General features: G+C 28.9%; 4 protein-coding genes and 1 long non-coding RNA gene across 14 annotated transcripts in view; 3 read left to right on the plus strand and 2 right to left on the minus strand.

Moving 5' to 3' along the window:
- Positions 1-2,484, plus strand: part of LOC100651889 (MAP/microtubule affinity-regulating kinase 3) — a 50,548-nt gene extending 48,064 nt beyond the window's left edge. For 3 of the 5 annotated variants that reach the window (XM_048409475.1, XM_012312629.3, XM_048409476.1), the window contains exon 10: positions 384-2,484. In XM_048409475.1, coding sequence (XP_048265432.1) covers positions 384-518 — 135 coding nt within the window. In that variant the 3' untranslated portion in view covers positions 519-2,484. The remainder of the gene's footprint in view (positions 1-383) is intronic. The other 2 variants (XM_048409477.1, XM_003398271.4) reach the window with 2 other exon arrangements.
- A 386-nt stretch (positions 2,485-2,870) lies between these two features.
- LOC100642220 (39S ribosomal protein L41, mitochondrial) lies at positions 2,871-4,203 on the minus strand. Its single transcript, XM_003398275.4, has 3 exons — positions 3,806-4,203; positions 3,401-3,672; positions 2,871-3,285 (listed from the first exon to the last, which is right to left on the minus strand). Exons 2-3 carry the CDS (start codon positions 3,558-3,560, stop codon positions 2,936-2,938), a joined length of 510 nt encoding a protein of 169 aa, XP_003398323.1. The 5' UTR covers positions 3,561-3,672; positions 3,806-4,203; the 3' UTR covers positions 2,871-2,935.
- Positions 4,204-4,271: 68 nt separating this feature from the next.
- Positions 4,272-8,878, plus strand: LOC100645291. Of its 5 annotated transcripts, XR_007225469.1 has the most exons (5): positions 4,277-4,443; positions 5,016-5,141; positions 5,344-5,632; positions 5,722-8,487; positions 8,728-8,878. It is a non-coding gene; the product is annotated as an uncharacterized LOC100645291 (long non-coding RNA). The 5 variants fall into 5 exon arrangements; XR_007225468.1 differs by having other exon boundaries at positions 4,272-5,141; XR_001099033.3 differs by having other exon boundaries at positions 4,278-4,443; positions 5,016-5,632.
- A 50-nt stretch (positions 8,879-8,928) lies between these two features.
- On the plus strand, positions 8,929-11,233 carry LOC100651650 (sorting nexin-17). Its single transcript, XM_048409478.1, has 8 exons — positions 8,929-9,088; positions 9,156-9,521; positions 9,612-9,702; positions 9,777-10,027; positions 10,139-10,345; positions 10,411-10,599; positions 10,665-10,760; positions 10,829-11,233. Exons 1-8 carry the CDS (start codon positions 9,029-9,031, stop codon positions 11,018-11,020), a joined length of 1,452 nt encoding a protein of 483 aa, XP_048265435.1. The 5' UTR covers positions 8,929-9,028; the 3' UTR covers positions 11,021-11,233.
- Positions 11,234-11,480: 247 nt separating this feature from the next.
- LOC100651532 (serine/threonine-protein kinase 3) lies at positions 11,481-16,485 on the minus strand. Of its 2 annotated transcripts, none has more exons than XM_003398268.4 (10): positions 16,277-16,485; positions 15,699-15,779; positions 15,420-15,600; positions 15,116-15,343; positions 14,709-15,027; positions 14,500-14,633; positions 14,231-14,393; positions 14,071-14,162; positions 13,795-13,989; positions 11,481-13,633 (listed from the first exon to the last, which is right to left on the minus strand). In XM_003398268.4, the coding sequence occupies exons 1-10, from the start codon at positions 16,288-16,290 to the stop codon at positions 13,475-13,477; spliced, it is 1,566 nt and encodes a 521-aa protein (XP_003398316.2). In that variant the 5' UTR covers positions 16,291-16,485; the 3' UTR covers positions 11,481-13,474. The 2 variants fall into 2 exon arrangements, with proteins under 2 accessions (XP_003398316.2, XP_012168017.2); XM_012312627.3 differs by having other exon boundaries at positions 11,481-13,654.
- Between the last annotated feature and the right edge of the window lie 205 nt (positions 16,486-16,690).

Raw genomic sequence — 16,690 nt, forward strand, 5'->3', positions numbered from 1 at the left:
ATGTTTAGACTACTGTTATTATATGAATTACCATATATGCATTATTAATTGTTGTTATGCAAAAATGAAATTTTATTTTGATAACTGTGCAATACAATTTTAAATAGTTACTTACTTGCCTGTGTTAAACACACAAACAATAACACGACATATGCACTAGTACATAATTTAACAACAATGCAATGTAAAGGACATATATTAGCACAAATGCGATTGAAAAACCCATAAACAATGCAGTGTTAAACACCTAAACATTAAGCTTGGAAGATGCATATATCATTTGTAGCACCTTTCCCTTATTTGGCTTCCTAGATTTTATTTCTTAACATTCTGTAATGAAGATATTGAACACAAAAATGACACAAAATGTAAATAATTTAAAGAAGAAAATATATCAGGTGGGCCTCAGTGGAGGAGCATCATATTTGCCACCTGGCAGTGTAGGTGGCTTCTTGTGGCCCACTGGAAGCAACCCTCATTCAACCATCTTCGAAAACGTTGGAGATCCAATGGAATAAACATCTAATCCTGTTGTATTTTTAGTATTGGAGATTTTGAGTCTGAAAGACTAGATTAGATACAAGAAATACAATAAGCAGTATTGCCTTCCTAGTCTTTCCATATCAGTATTTTCATTTATATAATTATGTATTTTATTATATATATTTTAAGTATTCAAGGAGAATATTGTATAAATTTCATTGTAGAACTGTTTCCTCCGTGATATTCTAGCTTTCATACACAAAATCTTTAATTAAATGGAAGGTATATGTTACTAAATGTCAAAGATTTCTTCTTAATTAAATTCGGTTTTGCAATCAATATGCTTTGAGCAGCATAATTTATCACATATCTTTATACATTCATACACTTCATTCATTAAAAAATTATACATATATCACACACACACATACACACACGCAAAATAAAAAATGTAAACATTGTTAAAAATCTTTGTCATGTAGTAGCATGTGCGCCTGCCTTATTAACTGGCTGATTTTATCAGTCAAATATATCCAATTATGTCATAGACTGATAATTAACAAGAGAAAACACCAATCGAGTTTATATTCATGAGCAAGTGGCATATGTCTTGCTTTACAACGACTATGTTTAATTGGAAGTACGACATATACGCATGCATATTTTAATGATAATTAATGAAGAGTGCTTTTGATGTGCTTCCTGAATACATTTCGGTAAATTATCATATAATGGTGACGATGTATAATCTGCACGCGTCTGTTATTTTCATCGTGTCATAACTCAATAGAATCAGAAGATAGTATACAAAACAAACTTAAAATTAATTTATGCATTTTATAACTTCCATACGAAAATTTTAGATAACTGAGAGTTAGCTAAGATATTTAATCCAGATTAAAATTTGGAAACCGAAGTAAAAAAAATCAGTGTTCAAATACGAAAACAAACTATAAATATGTTATAACATGAAATAGAGACACAATAATCTTCACTTCACAGAAACACTTGAGATAAACTTTATTCAGAACTGTGAGTGCAAGAACTATGCCACTTATGCTTTTCTATGCAATTTATTGAAGAGTGGAGTTAATAAAATGAGAGAGCAAGAGAAAAAGAGAGAAAGAAACCATGTTAAAGTTTTTTGTTACACATTTTTATTGATAACTATTCTAATAATATTGTACAAAACTACGTGTTTCATCATTCCACTCTTCATTATGATCGTTATAGAAAATTAAGAAATAATAAAAACAATAAATAGTGATAAATAGTAGCTGCTGTTTAAAGAAGTAAAAAAAGTGCTGCATTCTGTAAAGATGTTTAAATAAAATCGTTGTATATATAATATTTCACAAAATGACTGTTTACATTTTGAATTATACGTTTTTTATGCATTTTTATTTTTTACATAAAATACAAATTGTATCAATAGTTATCAATACAACATTTTGCATAAATGTAAGTACAAAGTTATCATTTTACTCCAAATGAGAACCAAATAGTTTTGCTTTACGAGCTCTTTGCACGGTTATTATTAAGTGAAAAGGAAAGGAATCGATAATAACTTCAACATGTTTGTACATTTTGATACGAATACAGCACTTTTTAAAAGCAAATATATATTAGGTTCTAGTAGTCTAGTCAGTAGGAAGCAATACCGGCCGCGCACAACTGACAACGACTTTAATATTCAAATTTTCCGCCATTTTTTACCCAACAAAAACAATCAAACTTCGCTCAAAAAAATCTTTTGATAAGTAAAAAGATAGCTGTTAAGTTAGCATAATCATGCGAGATCTTGTTCTGGCATATTGTTCCCGAAATAACATTCCGGAAACTGTTTTAGAGGAACTCAGGAATTGAAAATCAGTTTTGGCGTTGTTGCATTTCTCCATCCATGTCTTTTTTGTAATTATGGAAATTTGAGATTGCATGAAACAGACATCATCTATAAATGTGTATCGTTGATTTACTAGTTAATAAATTTGTTTTATTGAAGTATCATTGAATTTTGCAAAAATCATTTTTGTTAGCAGTAACAGAATTTACAAAAGGTTACATGATATGAAATTATTATTTGGCAATGTACTATCTAGCTAACACGTACAAGTAAAGTAATTGTTTACCATTAATTAATATGGTGTTAAAAAATATTAGAACATGATCTAATTACACAAATCTAATGGAAACGTGCAATACATTCCACTTATAATTGAAATAAATCGTTTTTGTACTTGCAATAAATTAATATTTTGTACCAAATTAATATCTGATTTCCTTAAAGTTATGTATGATGGTAAATAATTACTGTTTATAAATTACAAAACTGTCAACAAATGTATACATTGTGCGTATGAGCATATTGAATAAAATATTATGCAAACTATAAAACTAAAGTTCTTTTATTTATATTTATTCCAGTTTCCTTAATTTACATTTGTTATAATGTTTAAGACTTTTTTGGACGTTCTACATCCATTTGGAAAATATCTGTACCAGTCATTTCAGCCCGAATCCTAGCTTCTTCAGCTGTCAATGCTTCATATTCACTGGGATTTAATGGTTCACCATCCGGGTTTAATTGACCCTCTCTAAAATCTTTCTTAATTTTATCAGCATACACTAAATTAAATAAATCTTTAGCAGTATATTCACGTTTTTTGATATCTTTAACTCTATAAGAGACATATGGCTTTAAATTAAAATTTTTCAGAGAAGGAACAATAAGCTCCGGTATCATTTCTGGTATGTTAACCCAATGATTGTTTACCCATTTCCCCGTTATCTTTACACCTCTCCCTGAAAATATTTGTTAATTATCATACGTTTACCATTGTGATTATTAAAGAATGCACATAGAAGATACTTTTATACTTGTTATTGTATATCATATTCAAAGACCAAAATTACATACTATCAATAGGAATATCGTAGTTTGGATCCTTGGCTCGTGCTTCTTTATATGCACGACTACCTCGTTTATTGAATAGCTGTATCATACGAAAATTTCGTTTACCACAACATGACGCTGATGTTGAAATTTGTCGAGTTACAATCATAAACGTAGATGCCATTTTATTTTTTACAAGAAAAAAAATTATTTGATTCGTATATAAAATTCTAAAACAATGATCAACTTTTTTTACACATTCCTTATCCTTTATATGAAGAAACAGAAATTATGACCTAAAATTATAGGTTATATTTTGTTTTAATTATTTGATACTTATTTAAAGGTATGAAATATTTCTTATTCGATTAACATAATAATTTTATTATGTTAGTGTATCATAAATGTACGAAACAATTCTAAACTCACTTTTTTTAATAATATTTGAAACGAAAGTTTAAACAGGATAGTCCAGCTAACTGGAACCACCTAAGTATCTGCCATACTTATTGTTGAATGAAATATCTTCTCAGGATAAAGTTATACTATTTCAAGAACTACATGTAACAGTAGAAATAGTTTCTTCTCGTGATAATTTTTTTACAGCATTTCATTGTTATCGGCATTTTATTAAATAAGATAAAATAATTAAATAATAAGATAAATTAAAAAATCGACATTTTTCGGCTTGTAGACAGATTTTTTTAACGTTTGAGGGCTCGAATGAAAGTTTAGAACCCAAAGAAATAATTAAAATTAGTTTTGTCCAAATATTCTTCCTAGTTTCTTAATTATAAGTAAGTTTTAAAAATTGCCTACTCTACAAACAACGAAACACTGCAACTACCTAGCGGTGAAAAATGGAATTAATCTCTCTATTAAGAAACTAAAAAATCAAGTGTCTTGATTTGTAAGACAAATTTTTAAACTATTCAGAAATTAAATAATTACTATAGTTCTCTAAGATATTCTCTGTATAATATTATTCCGATTACGTAATTAATTATTTATACGTATTTACTAATTATATGCAATTAATGCAATCTTAAGTCTTAAGTCTAAGACAAGTAAGTCACATTTCTTTAAATCTTGCGAGGGTACGGAACACGCTGTATGAAACATTCTCTCTATATTTTTATATCGCATTCATGTGTACAATAACACGTACTTGCAGTAACGTTTATTTGTTCCGCTTTTATCTCTATATCTTTATATCTCTATGGTTCTATAATAATTAATTATCACTTTCTCGCTTATAACATATTTATTAGCTTTATCATGAAATTTATTATCAAACCAATTAACCAAAGCATATGTTTTAGCTTAATAACAATAGGGAAATCCAGAAATTTGATATTACTGCTACAAGCCTCTCCTAAATATTCACAAATATTATATACAATAAGGTTATTATATATAAATACTGCTACCTGTCCAGTTAGATTAATCTCCATGAATTCATACTGCTTTTCCCATAGATTTTCGTATACTATGTCACAATTCAATTTTCTTTCTGTACAAAATCATAATACTTATCCCTTATCATCCCAATGCTCGATAATGGGACACATAAAAGGATGTTGATTTTAATAAATTTCTTGCATAATCTTCTATTACTTCTGCACTTATTATTTCATAGCTTGACTACATGGCCAGGTTGTGGAAGAAATTCAGTGTCACACAGTGGAATGATATAAATAAGCATTAGGGATGACAAATAAACATTGGAACAATGATCTTGTAATCTTTAATGTGAAGTAGCAATGTAAGAAATGTAACGTATCAAATTAGTGGTTAATGTAAAGTGGCTAATGTAGAGTATACTTTGCCACATAAAAGAAACAAATGTAATATTTTATGCGATATGGAGACAAAACTCTATAACTTGGTCAGATCAGATCAAACGAAGCAGCCATACAAGAACCTTTTTGGATTGCCTACCTATTTCATTATTTGTTTTCTTCTAGACTATAAATATAGGATTAAAATATATCATCCTGGGAGTTTCAAAAATCTGCTAGATCAAAATATATTAGCATGCTATATTGCAGTGCATATTAGAAAATACTTTTTGGTTACAATAGAGTTCACAAAACTGTTACAGCAAGAATAATAGCTTTATATTTGAACTATTCATTGGACTCAACTTTTGAACCTTGTGGATCATGTGGAAACTGTCTAGCAATAAAAAATTCAAGTCACCCAAATGTGACTGAAGCTGATGCAACAAGTCACACTAGCATTGAGGATATTAAAGTAATCTTAGGAGATATTTACTATTTACCTTTCACATTTAATTTATTTTTTTATGATTTGATTTTTTGATTTGATTTATTAAATTATAGATGAAGTACACTTGTTATCGTTCTTAAAGAGGATAAGATGATCACTTACCATCTGCATCGATTATTATCGATTGAGCACAAAAGAATTTTTGGAGAACGGTATTATAGGCAAAAGCGTTTTACCATACCCGAGTCCGATAATTCATGTCAAAAAGAAAAATGTTTAAAATAGGATGATTAAAAAAAGATTTCTTATATCATTTCATATTTTTTCTTCATGCTTCCATCAATCAATTCAAATAATCGATTATAATCCATAACATAATTTGGTTTCCTAATCATTTCTTTTGTGCGATAATGAATCTTCATGTCAACGAATTCTTGAGTGTGAAAAGTAGACAACATTATACACTTTCTTTTTGTTACACCATTTCATAGCTAACAAATCATTTGAGGAACGAAAACTCGCTTCAACCGTTTTTAATTTATTATCGATAATTTGCATGCCTTTCTTTGTATCCTCAAACGTCCGAAAATAAAAATTTTTATTTTTTTGCAATTGAAATGTATTAAATAAAGGCAATTTAGAGCAATAAAGGCAATAGAGCTTGCTGGTTATTTTCGTAAATTTGTACCTGTATTACCAAGCTTACAGAAAACAATGAACCGTGAGCCTGGGGCACCGAACAGAGGAAACACGGTAATATGTAAAATTGCTATTATAATAACCGTTACTTGTGATATTCGATCCTGCTAAAGAAACAAAATTACATGGAAAAACGAGCTCGATAGGCTACAGGGTTATTCTATTTCAAAAGATGAACGGAAAGCAGCGAGCATTTGCATATTCAATCGGGGACAACGACGGAGGAGTCCAAGTACCAATCGTATAAGCTCGAAATAATACCGATACTTGATCGATATTGACGCTCAAGGCATACTGGATCTTTAATTATGTTTTTTATGTTTACAAATATATTTTTATTTTATGAATTTGGGCCTAAAGTAATATATGCTACCAGAAAGAAAATAAGTACCCCCGTAGTTTTAGTTCTTTCACGGTTCAGCGTACTGCACCATGCGAATAAATGCTGAGTTTCACTAAAATTAGCATGTACAAAAACTTATAAAATTAGGAATCTACCCTGTTTGGTTGTAGTTACTAGACAAGAACCTATTAAGTTCCACGCTACAAGAACCTTGTATGGTTCTACGGTAAAGTGCATACCTACTTTTCTATCTGAGATAATTAGTAATAAAACTCTTTAGCCAATTATCATCTGTTTCATTACCTTCTATTAAGGCATCATGCCCACTCCCTATGTGCCCTAGAATACTAGAGTTCTTCACAAGAACTGCAATGATATATACGTGATGTATAATCCAATGTAGTCGCGCTAACGACCTCCTATTATTACGCAATTAATACGATTATAAATAAGCGACACAAACGAACAATTCCCAGGACTTGAACTATAACTTTAAATTATTTATTACGGTAGTATAAACTAGCTATCTGATCTTGAATCAGAAAAAAAGGGACAGGATTTGAAAATCGGAAACGAAAAAACAAATCAATGTTCTAGTGCCAATCAAGTTGAAAAAAACAGATTTCCGGAATTTGGCATTAAAAAAACCAAGTTGGTAACTCTGTATTATGGAGCATTACCAGATTAAAGGAAAATGGCGGATCAAAATACACCCATTGTCACTCTAATCTCCTCATCGCATCTACATATCAATGCAACCAAATAACGTTGTCTTTACTGGCCGTATGCGGAGAGACGTAAAACGAGTGACATAACCGACGTAGGAGTAGAATGACAATAGGGGAATGTGGACAATTTTTCCTGGCAACCCTGAATTGCCTCCATGTTTTAAAAGAACGTTTACCGAACTTTACTGCATCAGTGTATGATAGCAGGGAGGAAATAACCATTAAGAGAATAAAATAACATAAGTATTCGAAACCTTTTGAAATTCCTAGAAATGACGTTATTTTCTAAAAAAATCCGAGAGTAAAACACTTGTCGGCCAAAATAGCGATTTTATATTAGGAAAATGTAATAGTATAGAAGGTGACATAATTTCGGCGACTCTTGGAAATTACGTCATATTCCAAGAATTTTTCGAAACCGGAATTAAAACCGAATGAATTAACTATTTCCCGATCTCTTTTTTCGATTTTTTGTGAGTTTTTGTGGGATTGGGTAATCAAAAATTGTAAAACACTGTTCAGCTATTCTGACTTATTGAAACTCTTTCTAAATATATTCTATATAATCTTTTTTTTAATAAATAATCTCATTTTTTATTGCATTATATCATCATTTCCAAAAAAATCCTTGTTGTTGCTTGTAGTATCCTGATTGTTGTTTTTGTCCTCAAAGTAGCTTTTTCTGTAATCAATACGGAAAAGAAGCAATGTTTTTTCTATTATTTGATTAAAGTTTAAAGCAATTTTTATGTTTTATCGTCTTTAGACTTCGTTGGTCGTAAGTACGAGTGCAAATTTCTGTTCTCATCGTGTATGTGCACGTTTTTCCCACCAAGAGCATCAGAGAAAAAATGTGTCTATAGTTCGGCCGTTGTCAGCTAGAGGCTTGTATTCTTAGTGCGCATTTTTTAACATTGCATCTGTGATCTCGCTATTCATCTTTGATCATTCTAATACATACATATGTACATATCAATGGATTGTATTATTAATCATCGTAATATTTATATTAACGTAATCATTAAAAAATGCATCAGTGTTAATCGTTAGAAATATAGTTGTTAAGTGGGTGTAAAGCGAATACGCCTATCATAAATAATGATAGAAAAGTAAGTAGACAATACGAAAATATTTCATATAATTAATAATTGAGTAATTATTGCCAATTGAGACAGTATAAAAGTGAAATCATATTATGTATGTATAATTTAAGCTATTTAATATATATGAATTTGAATTTAAATTATTGCAATATCTGTTAATTTATTATATGATAACAGATATTGAAATATATTTGAATCCTTACTTAATCTATTTTCCTTGTATTTTATTATTATTTTATTTTCCAGATGGAGTAATATTTGGGAATATATATATGCATTTCTAAACTCAACTACATTTTGATTGTATATAATGTGGAATTTTTTATGTAGATATTTTTGTACATTTTGGATTATCTATTTACATATGTTGATTTTATTAAAAGTTTTTCTTAAGTAACATCTGTGTATATCTATATACAAAGACATAGAATATAAATTTCTCAAATAAATTATAATTTATTATAAATTTATTATATCATATTGTTCAATATACAATGTATTTTAATTATAAAAAAAATACAAAGCATTGATACTATATTTTATAAAAATGCATTTTTCTATACCAGATACACAAGAATTTATTGATGCAACTGATAATACATATGTGGTAAATATATCTGTTATATTATGTATATTACTGTATATTAATATATTTACTTTATTTTCAATCCCAGGGTTACAACATTCATATAAATGGGTTATTTCATTGTACTGTGAGATATAAACAACTACATAGTCTCCATGAACAATTGGCTAGAAATTTAGATATATCTCTCCCAGCATTTCCCCCTAAAAAATTTTTTCCTTTAACAACAAATCAGCAAGAAGAACGTCGTCTTTCTTTGGAAAAATATATTCAAACAATTGGACAAAATCCAGTTGTTAATAATTCGGGAATGTTAAATGGATTTTTATTAAATGCTCAGCAAGAAACTATTGGAGGCCCATCTAATAATGAATTTATGGACATTTTTCTTATGAATGGTTGTAAAATAACAATAAATGTTTCTACAGGGGATCATTCTGGTAGTGTTTTAGAGGTAAGTTTTGTCGTATGAGTATTTATGTATATCAAACTATATATAGAATATATAAACTAGAAATATGAGTTAACATTTTTTATTCAACAGAAAGTATACAAGAGCCTTAGGCTACCTGAAGAATATTATTCATATTTTGTATTATTTATTGTTGCTCATGATGAAGCAAATAGTGTTCATTGTAGGTATATCCTTATCATAATATTTCATACATGATTAATGAATAAATTATTTTTTACACATTATTTTTTTTAGTACTACGAAAATTGCAAAACTTTGAATCCCCATTTATAACTATTAAACATCTACACGTTATAGGAAGTAAAGTTGTACTTGGAAAAAATTATTGGGATGTGGGCTATGATTTGAAAATAATGGATAATGAGGTGGCAATGAATTTATTATATATTCAAGCAGTTGCGGAAATTAATTGGGGATGGATTCCCATTACAGATGAACTAAGAAACAAGCTAACAGTCTTAAAAAAGCATGGAAAGAAAAAAGAAGTATATTTATCTATCTATCTATCTATATATATATATTCATACAAGTAATGTAATAAGCTATATGAAAAGATTGTCAATAACTAATATCAAATTTAAATGTTATTATTTTAGTATCTGGACATAGTACGTACTTCAAAGTATTATGGATATATTCAGTTTGCTCCATGTTTTTGTGATTATCCTCAACCAGATTCAAAAGTATTAGTAGCCATAGGTAGAAATGAATTAAATTTGCGTATATTAAATGATGGAGAACAATGCGAAGAAGTATTTAAAGTCTCACGAATGCGTTGTTGGCGTATAACTACTTTGCAAAATGTAAATTGTAAAAGAAAGACGTATTCTAACATTGCGGCGCGTGATTTAATTTGTTCTAATTTCAGGGATCTGAAAGGGGAGGAGAAGAAAGTGATGAGTTTAGTTTAGAATTATCGTTTGAATATTTAATAGCTAAAAATCAATTACAATGGGTTACAGTTACTTCAGAACAAGCTATCTTAATGTCTGTATGCTTGCAAGCTATGATTGATGAATTATTATCAAAGACTGTTGATACTGATAATAAGGCTCAGGTTAATTAAAAATGTTATTTATTGCTAAGTAAAGTCATTTGTATTAAATACTAATTTGTTTATAGGAGGTGTCTCAAAAATCCTGGATTTATGTTATGAGAAATGGTCAGAGTATTACAGTGGGATCAAGCTCTAATGAAGAATCTGAAGAAAGTAAAAAGGTATGATAGGTTAATAATATCTATATTTTATTTATTAATATTTTTTATATCGTTGGGTTCTATTTTAGACTCGTTGTATTAAACAACCTTCTAAATCAGAACCAATTATGAAGAAACTTGCTGACAGATTATCAGTAGTAAAAATAAAAAAACCTAGTGATGTTAGAAGTAACATAAGTAGCAAGGTTCAAGGAAAACAAACATTGGAATATGATATGGAAAATAATGCATTTCGCATGATCGATGATGACGACTTATGAATATATAAACTGGAACTGTGAAATGAAAAATACATTAAAAATATCTCGAAAAATATCAAATTTTTAAAATCATATTAATCCATATTTTTACTACTTTTATTTTTAACCCTTAAATAATGTAAAATATAAAACTTAGATATCAATAGATTTGTAACAATTTTTTTGTATAATATATAAATATATTGTTGATAATAAACAAATTTTTTAAATTAATGCAAATATTTAATGAAATAAATAAACAGAACTAAAATAAATTATAGTATATATAATACTTTATTATTGTTCAAATCATATACGTAAAAGGCAGTGTCTTATATTAACATTTGTATTTCATTTTGCTTTATTTTAAATGAAAATTAATATCTGTTATTTTAATACTAAATGGGAGTAATTCGTAGGTTACGCTGCATAATGAGATTATAGTTCTAACTAGATAGGTAATTATTTGTTTGAAAGACAATTTTCTGCCTTCAGTCTGTATATTTTGCCCAAACATATAGAGAATGGTACAATTCATAAGAAAGGTGTAAAATTAGAATGACTTCCTAAACAAATAATTATAAACTGTAATATAAAATGGTAGTATTTTCTAATATGAAAAGTAAACAGATTCACTATTGTCCTATGAAATAGACTTCTACATGTGTACATTATATTCATAAATATTATAGATCTCTATTTCATGGACTATTTAAGTTTTCATAGAAAAAAATTTTTATCGCATTTTTTTAGTGTTGGATAATAGATAAATATATGGAAATGCATAACTATTTTTTACAATATTACTTCCACATGTTTTTTTTGCATTTTAATAATACAGGTGGAAGATGAACATAGAAAATTTGTCACTACAAACATATTTATGTTCTATCAAATGTGTAATTCTGTACGAGTAAAATTTATTTGTTTCTGTTAGAATATTGCAACACGCTATATATTGTATGTCGCAGTGAATGGTGCGCACTATTTTTTTCTCGAACAGTAAAGACATTTTTTTTAAAGAACATAACTTAGTTATCTGTTTTTCTTATTAATGGTGAAACTCAATACTATTGTTTTAATAATCTTGCGTGTCATGGTAGGGCCATATAAAGACTAGATATAATAATTAATATTTGTATCTTTTTCGACCATAATGTGCATATCTTCTATATCAAAAATATGTTGTTATTCTGTATTGTTACTTCCTAAATAAACAGAAAAGTCAGTTCTGGCTATAGCATTTAAGTATTATAAATCTATTTCCGCTACTTGTAAAATAGCCCAACGTCAGCAAAGAATTACTCCACTACATCATAGTATTCTCAACGACACGTACACGCGTTATTGTTATTGTGGTATGACTTATAAAATGTGTATTGAAAGCTTTATCAGTACAAGAAATAATGATATGCTGTTTGAAAATTCTAAATATGGTGATGATTTAAAAGATATGTTTTAATAGAATAAAAATTTTATATAAAGCTAAAAAGTATAAGTCTTGCCATTGTGACTATCTCAACAATTTAAATCACTGACTTAACAAATTATTGAAATATCGAGATACGTTCTAATACGGAAGACTAATTTCGGTAAGTTAATTTGTCAAGTATTTCTTCACATTGAAATATTATCATTCTCATCGTAATCTTGCATGGTACAATGATACTACTACAAAATTTCCAATTTGTATTCACCAAACTTTAAAATTATTCCGTAACTTAATTATATCAATAGATAAACGCATAATATACCTATGGCAGTTAAGGAGGAATAAATTCTTCAATATGTTCTAAGTTGTTCACTTATCTGAAACTGCTTCAAGTAAACAATACATTAGCATATAAGACTACATATATAAATATATTTTCGGGATAACTTCCATGCATATATTTCGTATGAGTGATGATACTGATAATGTAATATTATCGATAAAATGAATGGCATAATACGTGACTAGCGTAAGATGAAAACCGAATGCCAATTTCACATGGACGTTCATCTAATTTCTTTTTACATCAAAAACAAAGTTACAAACATGGCATAATTATCTTCATTCATTTTTTTAATCTTTTTGTTTTAATTCCTAAAAAAAATGTTGAAGAAATTTTATAATATTTCTATAAGATATCCATAATAACAGTATATATGTAAACATAATCATAAAAAATTAAGTATAATTACTTGTTCACCTAAATCATGTATAATAATTTACATTGGTGACGTGAGGCTATTAGCTAGTATTACTCGTACTTGATTCCCAAGGAGATAAACATTGTTTTGAACATTGTCAAGAAGAAAATATTTTTAATCGTTATTAATCATCGTTTTTCAGGTAGATATTTAGTTGGTAAACAATGTTGTTCTCTTTGATGAAACTAAGAACGAGATGAATAAAATCTATTCATTTATACAACTGTACACCCTTTATCTATCATCATCACACTTATTTGCATAAAAAAAGTAACCAAACTGTTAGAAGTTCTGCTGACGTTTTCGCTTGGTATCCATAGCGTCAAGAATCGGTTGTCTCTTCGTTTGGTACCTTCTTCTCAGCTCATCAATTTCTCTTTCCATTTCCGCATCCAGATTAGCCATTCGTTGCTGTAGTTCCTCGTATGAGAGAAACTTCAGCTGCAGGATATGGTTGTTTATCTATATTCAAGTTCTTTTTAATGATGCCTAAAGTGGCACTATATCGATCGACTTTAAGTTAAAAAAATACTAAAAATACTGGGAAAGTTCTTAATCTACTTTCAACCTTCTGTGAGAATTTGCAAGTGTCTATTACTTACGAAGTCGAAATCACGTTCTGTGAAGACATTTTGGAACTTGGATATGTTATTATGAGGTTGTTCTTGTACGGGGTGAGAAATTTGGTTAAGTTGTAATTGTAGGTGACTTTGAAACCTCTGAGATTCTATAGGGCTTCGTAATTCTAATTTGTTTTCATTATCTTGATTGTGTACCCCAAGTATTTGTCCATTTCCCTAAAGATTAAGAAATTAATTTCATGCATGTATATTTTACATAACATAATCATCAACTATAACACATTTATTACTTTATACCTTTCCTATTTCAGGTGCTTCTTTCTTATCAAAATGATCTAAAAATAGTGGCCGGTATTTTTTTCCGGATTCCACTGACCCTGTATTGTGTCCTACGAATAAACGATATTTTTTACTTTCCTTTTTAATGTTTCGTCGTTCCATTACATTACGTGCTTACGTTTCATAGTAGCTTCGGTATCTGTGTCACTATTAATAACCATTGTTCCCAAATCTAACATTGCTGAAACAAGTGTACCCGTATCTGGAAGATCATGACTCGGTACTAAAGTTCCCGTATCTTCTGGCAGAGGTTTCATTGTTCCACTACAGTCTTCTTCATCCTTACAATAAACATCAAATGTTAATTACTAACATTAGTACACACACACACACACACATGCACGCGCGCGCATACATAGCATTCATAATAAATCTCAATATAAGTACCGAATCTTCTGCCTGATTTTGATTTTTAATTGCCACATTATTTATAACATGAGCACGATGTACACTTTGTTTTTCTCGTATTTCATGAGCTTCTGCAATCATCTGACTCAGAATACTTGGTTGCTTGGCATTGCCTGTAATAAAATATCATATTAAATAATACATGCAAGAAAACTAGAGCAAATTTGTTTCATTATCATAGATTTTACCTATAAATTCATGATTTAGCAACTCAGTTGCAGTAGCTCTTTCTTCTGGATTTTTAACAAGGCACCCACTGACAAAATCTATAAATTCAGGACTCCATTGATCAGGTTCTCTAAAGCTAGGTGGTGGTTTAGTTGGAATCATAAATATTGCTCTCATTGGATGTATATCACCATATGGCGGTTTGCCTTCTGCCATTTCTAAAGCAGTTATACCAAGAGACCATATGTCTGCGACACAATCATATCCAATTTCCTGTATTACTTCTGGAGCCATCCAAAATGGAGTTCCTATAACTGTATTACGTTTTGCCATTGTATCCTAAAAGAAATTTTCAAAATTAGTTCCTACTTTGATCAATAAAATGATTTATCACATATAGCAATAAAGATTATGTTTTATAACTTACAGTTAATTGTCCTGCTACTCCAAAATCAGCTAATTTTGCATGTCCTTCATTATTGAGTAAAATATTTCCTGCTTTAATGTCTCTATGTATTTTTCTTCTCAAATGGAGATATTCCAAACCTTTTAAGGTATCACTGAGAATCGTTGCTATTTCATCTTCTTGAAGGGTCTTCTTCCTTAACCTCATAATATCACTAACAGATCCAGCTCCACAATATTCCATTACAATCTATGAAACCATATCTTGATTATATACAAGCAAGGAATGAATAAAAAAATATTATTCATTATATTATCAATGTTACCCATAAATCAGTGTTTTTAAAGTAACTTCCATAATATTTAACAACATATGGAGAATCACACTGTTGCATGATAGAAATTTCTTTTATGATTTCTTGTAAATCTGTATCAACAGGGACTTGTTTAATAGCAAGTACCTGTCCACTTTCCTTATGTAATGCTTTGTAAACTGATCCATAGGATCTATATGAACAAAACATAAAACAAACACTATAAAAACAATTACATAAAAAAAGATTTTATTAAAGATTAAATGCCATTTTATATCTTTATCCACTTACCCTTCTCCCAACTTGCATATTATATCAAATACTTCTTCAGGTTGTCTGGTTAAACTTTCTTCAGACAGCTTTTTTAATTCACTAAAAAAAGAAATTGTAATATCTGATCAAAGATAAATATGATACTTGCACATAATATGTGAAAATATACAAAGAAATAATACTTGGGTTTTTTTTTTAGTTTCATCATATACAATTTGCATTTTTTTTTTAAACAAGGTATTTATAAGATAAGTGACATGCTACATATAAATGCGTTATTTCTATTAAAATCGAACTATAAGTGCATTAGATAGGCAGGTTTGTCGGTTATAAAACAAATTAATAGACGCGCAGAACTAATATTTTCTACATTTAATAAGAAAAGCTGAAATAACTTTAAATATAATAAATAATACGAATAAATTGATAATGCAGGTTAACAAAGAAACAAAGAATCGATACTGTACAATTGTTTCATATAACAAGTGAAACGCGCTAAAAATCGAAAGACGATTCCTTCTAGCTACAAATAACTTCCATCCATAAATTTGTGAAGTTCTGCAAGTTAAAAACACGAAGTAAAAACAATTAAATACCTCTTCGAAGACATTTTTGCTTCTCGTGTCAACGAGTTCTTACTTGAATAAAAACACCTTCAATATTTACACAAATAACTTAACGTGGATAAAACAGATATCATTCCGGTTGTAAAAACATAGTCAATTTAAAATAGAAGTGTTACATTTTTGTCAATAAATTAAAGTAACCACACAACCGAAATATCGAAACCATCGACCATATAATATTCTAGATAGCAAAACTGAAATATCTCAATCTAGGAGGATTGATTAATCTTACTACTATTACTTATTATTTTAAGCATGTAAAGGAACAAGTAGAAATAGAAATAGAAGATCTGGAGCAAAATTTTTACTTTGAACCAACTAAATGTTACATTTTTAATGAAAGAAGCTGTTGAAATAAATTATATCTTTTAAAAGTTCCAAATA

Source organism: Bombus terrestris, chromosome 10 (assembly GCF_910591885.1).
Source record: "Bombus terrestris chromosome 10, iyBomTerr1.2, whole genome shotgun sequence".
Lineage (NCBI taxonomy): Eukaryota > Metazoa > Arthropoda > Insecta > Hymenoptera > Apidae > Bombus > Bombus terrestris.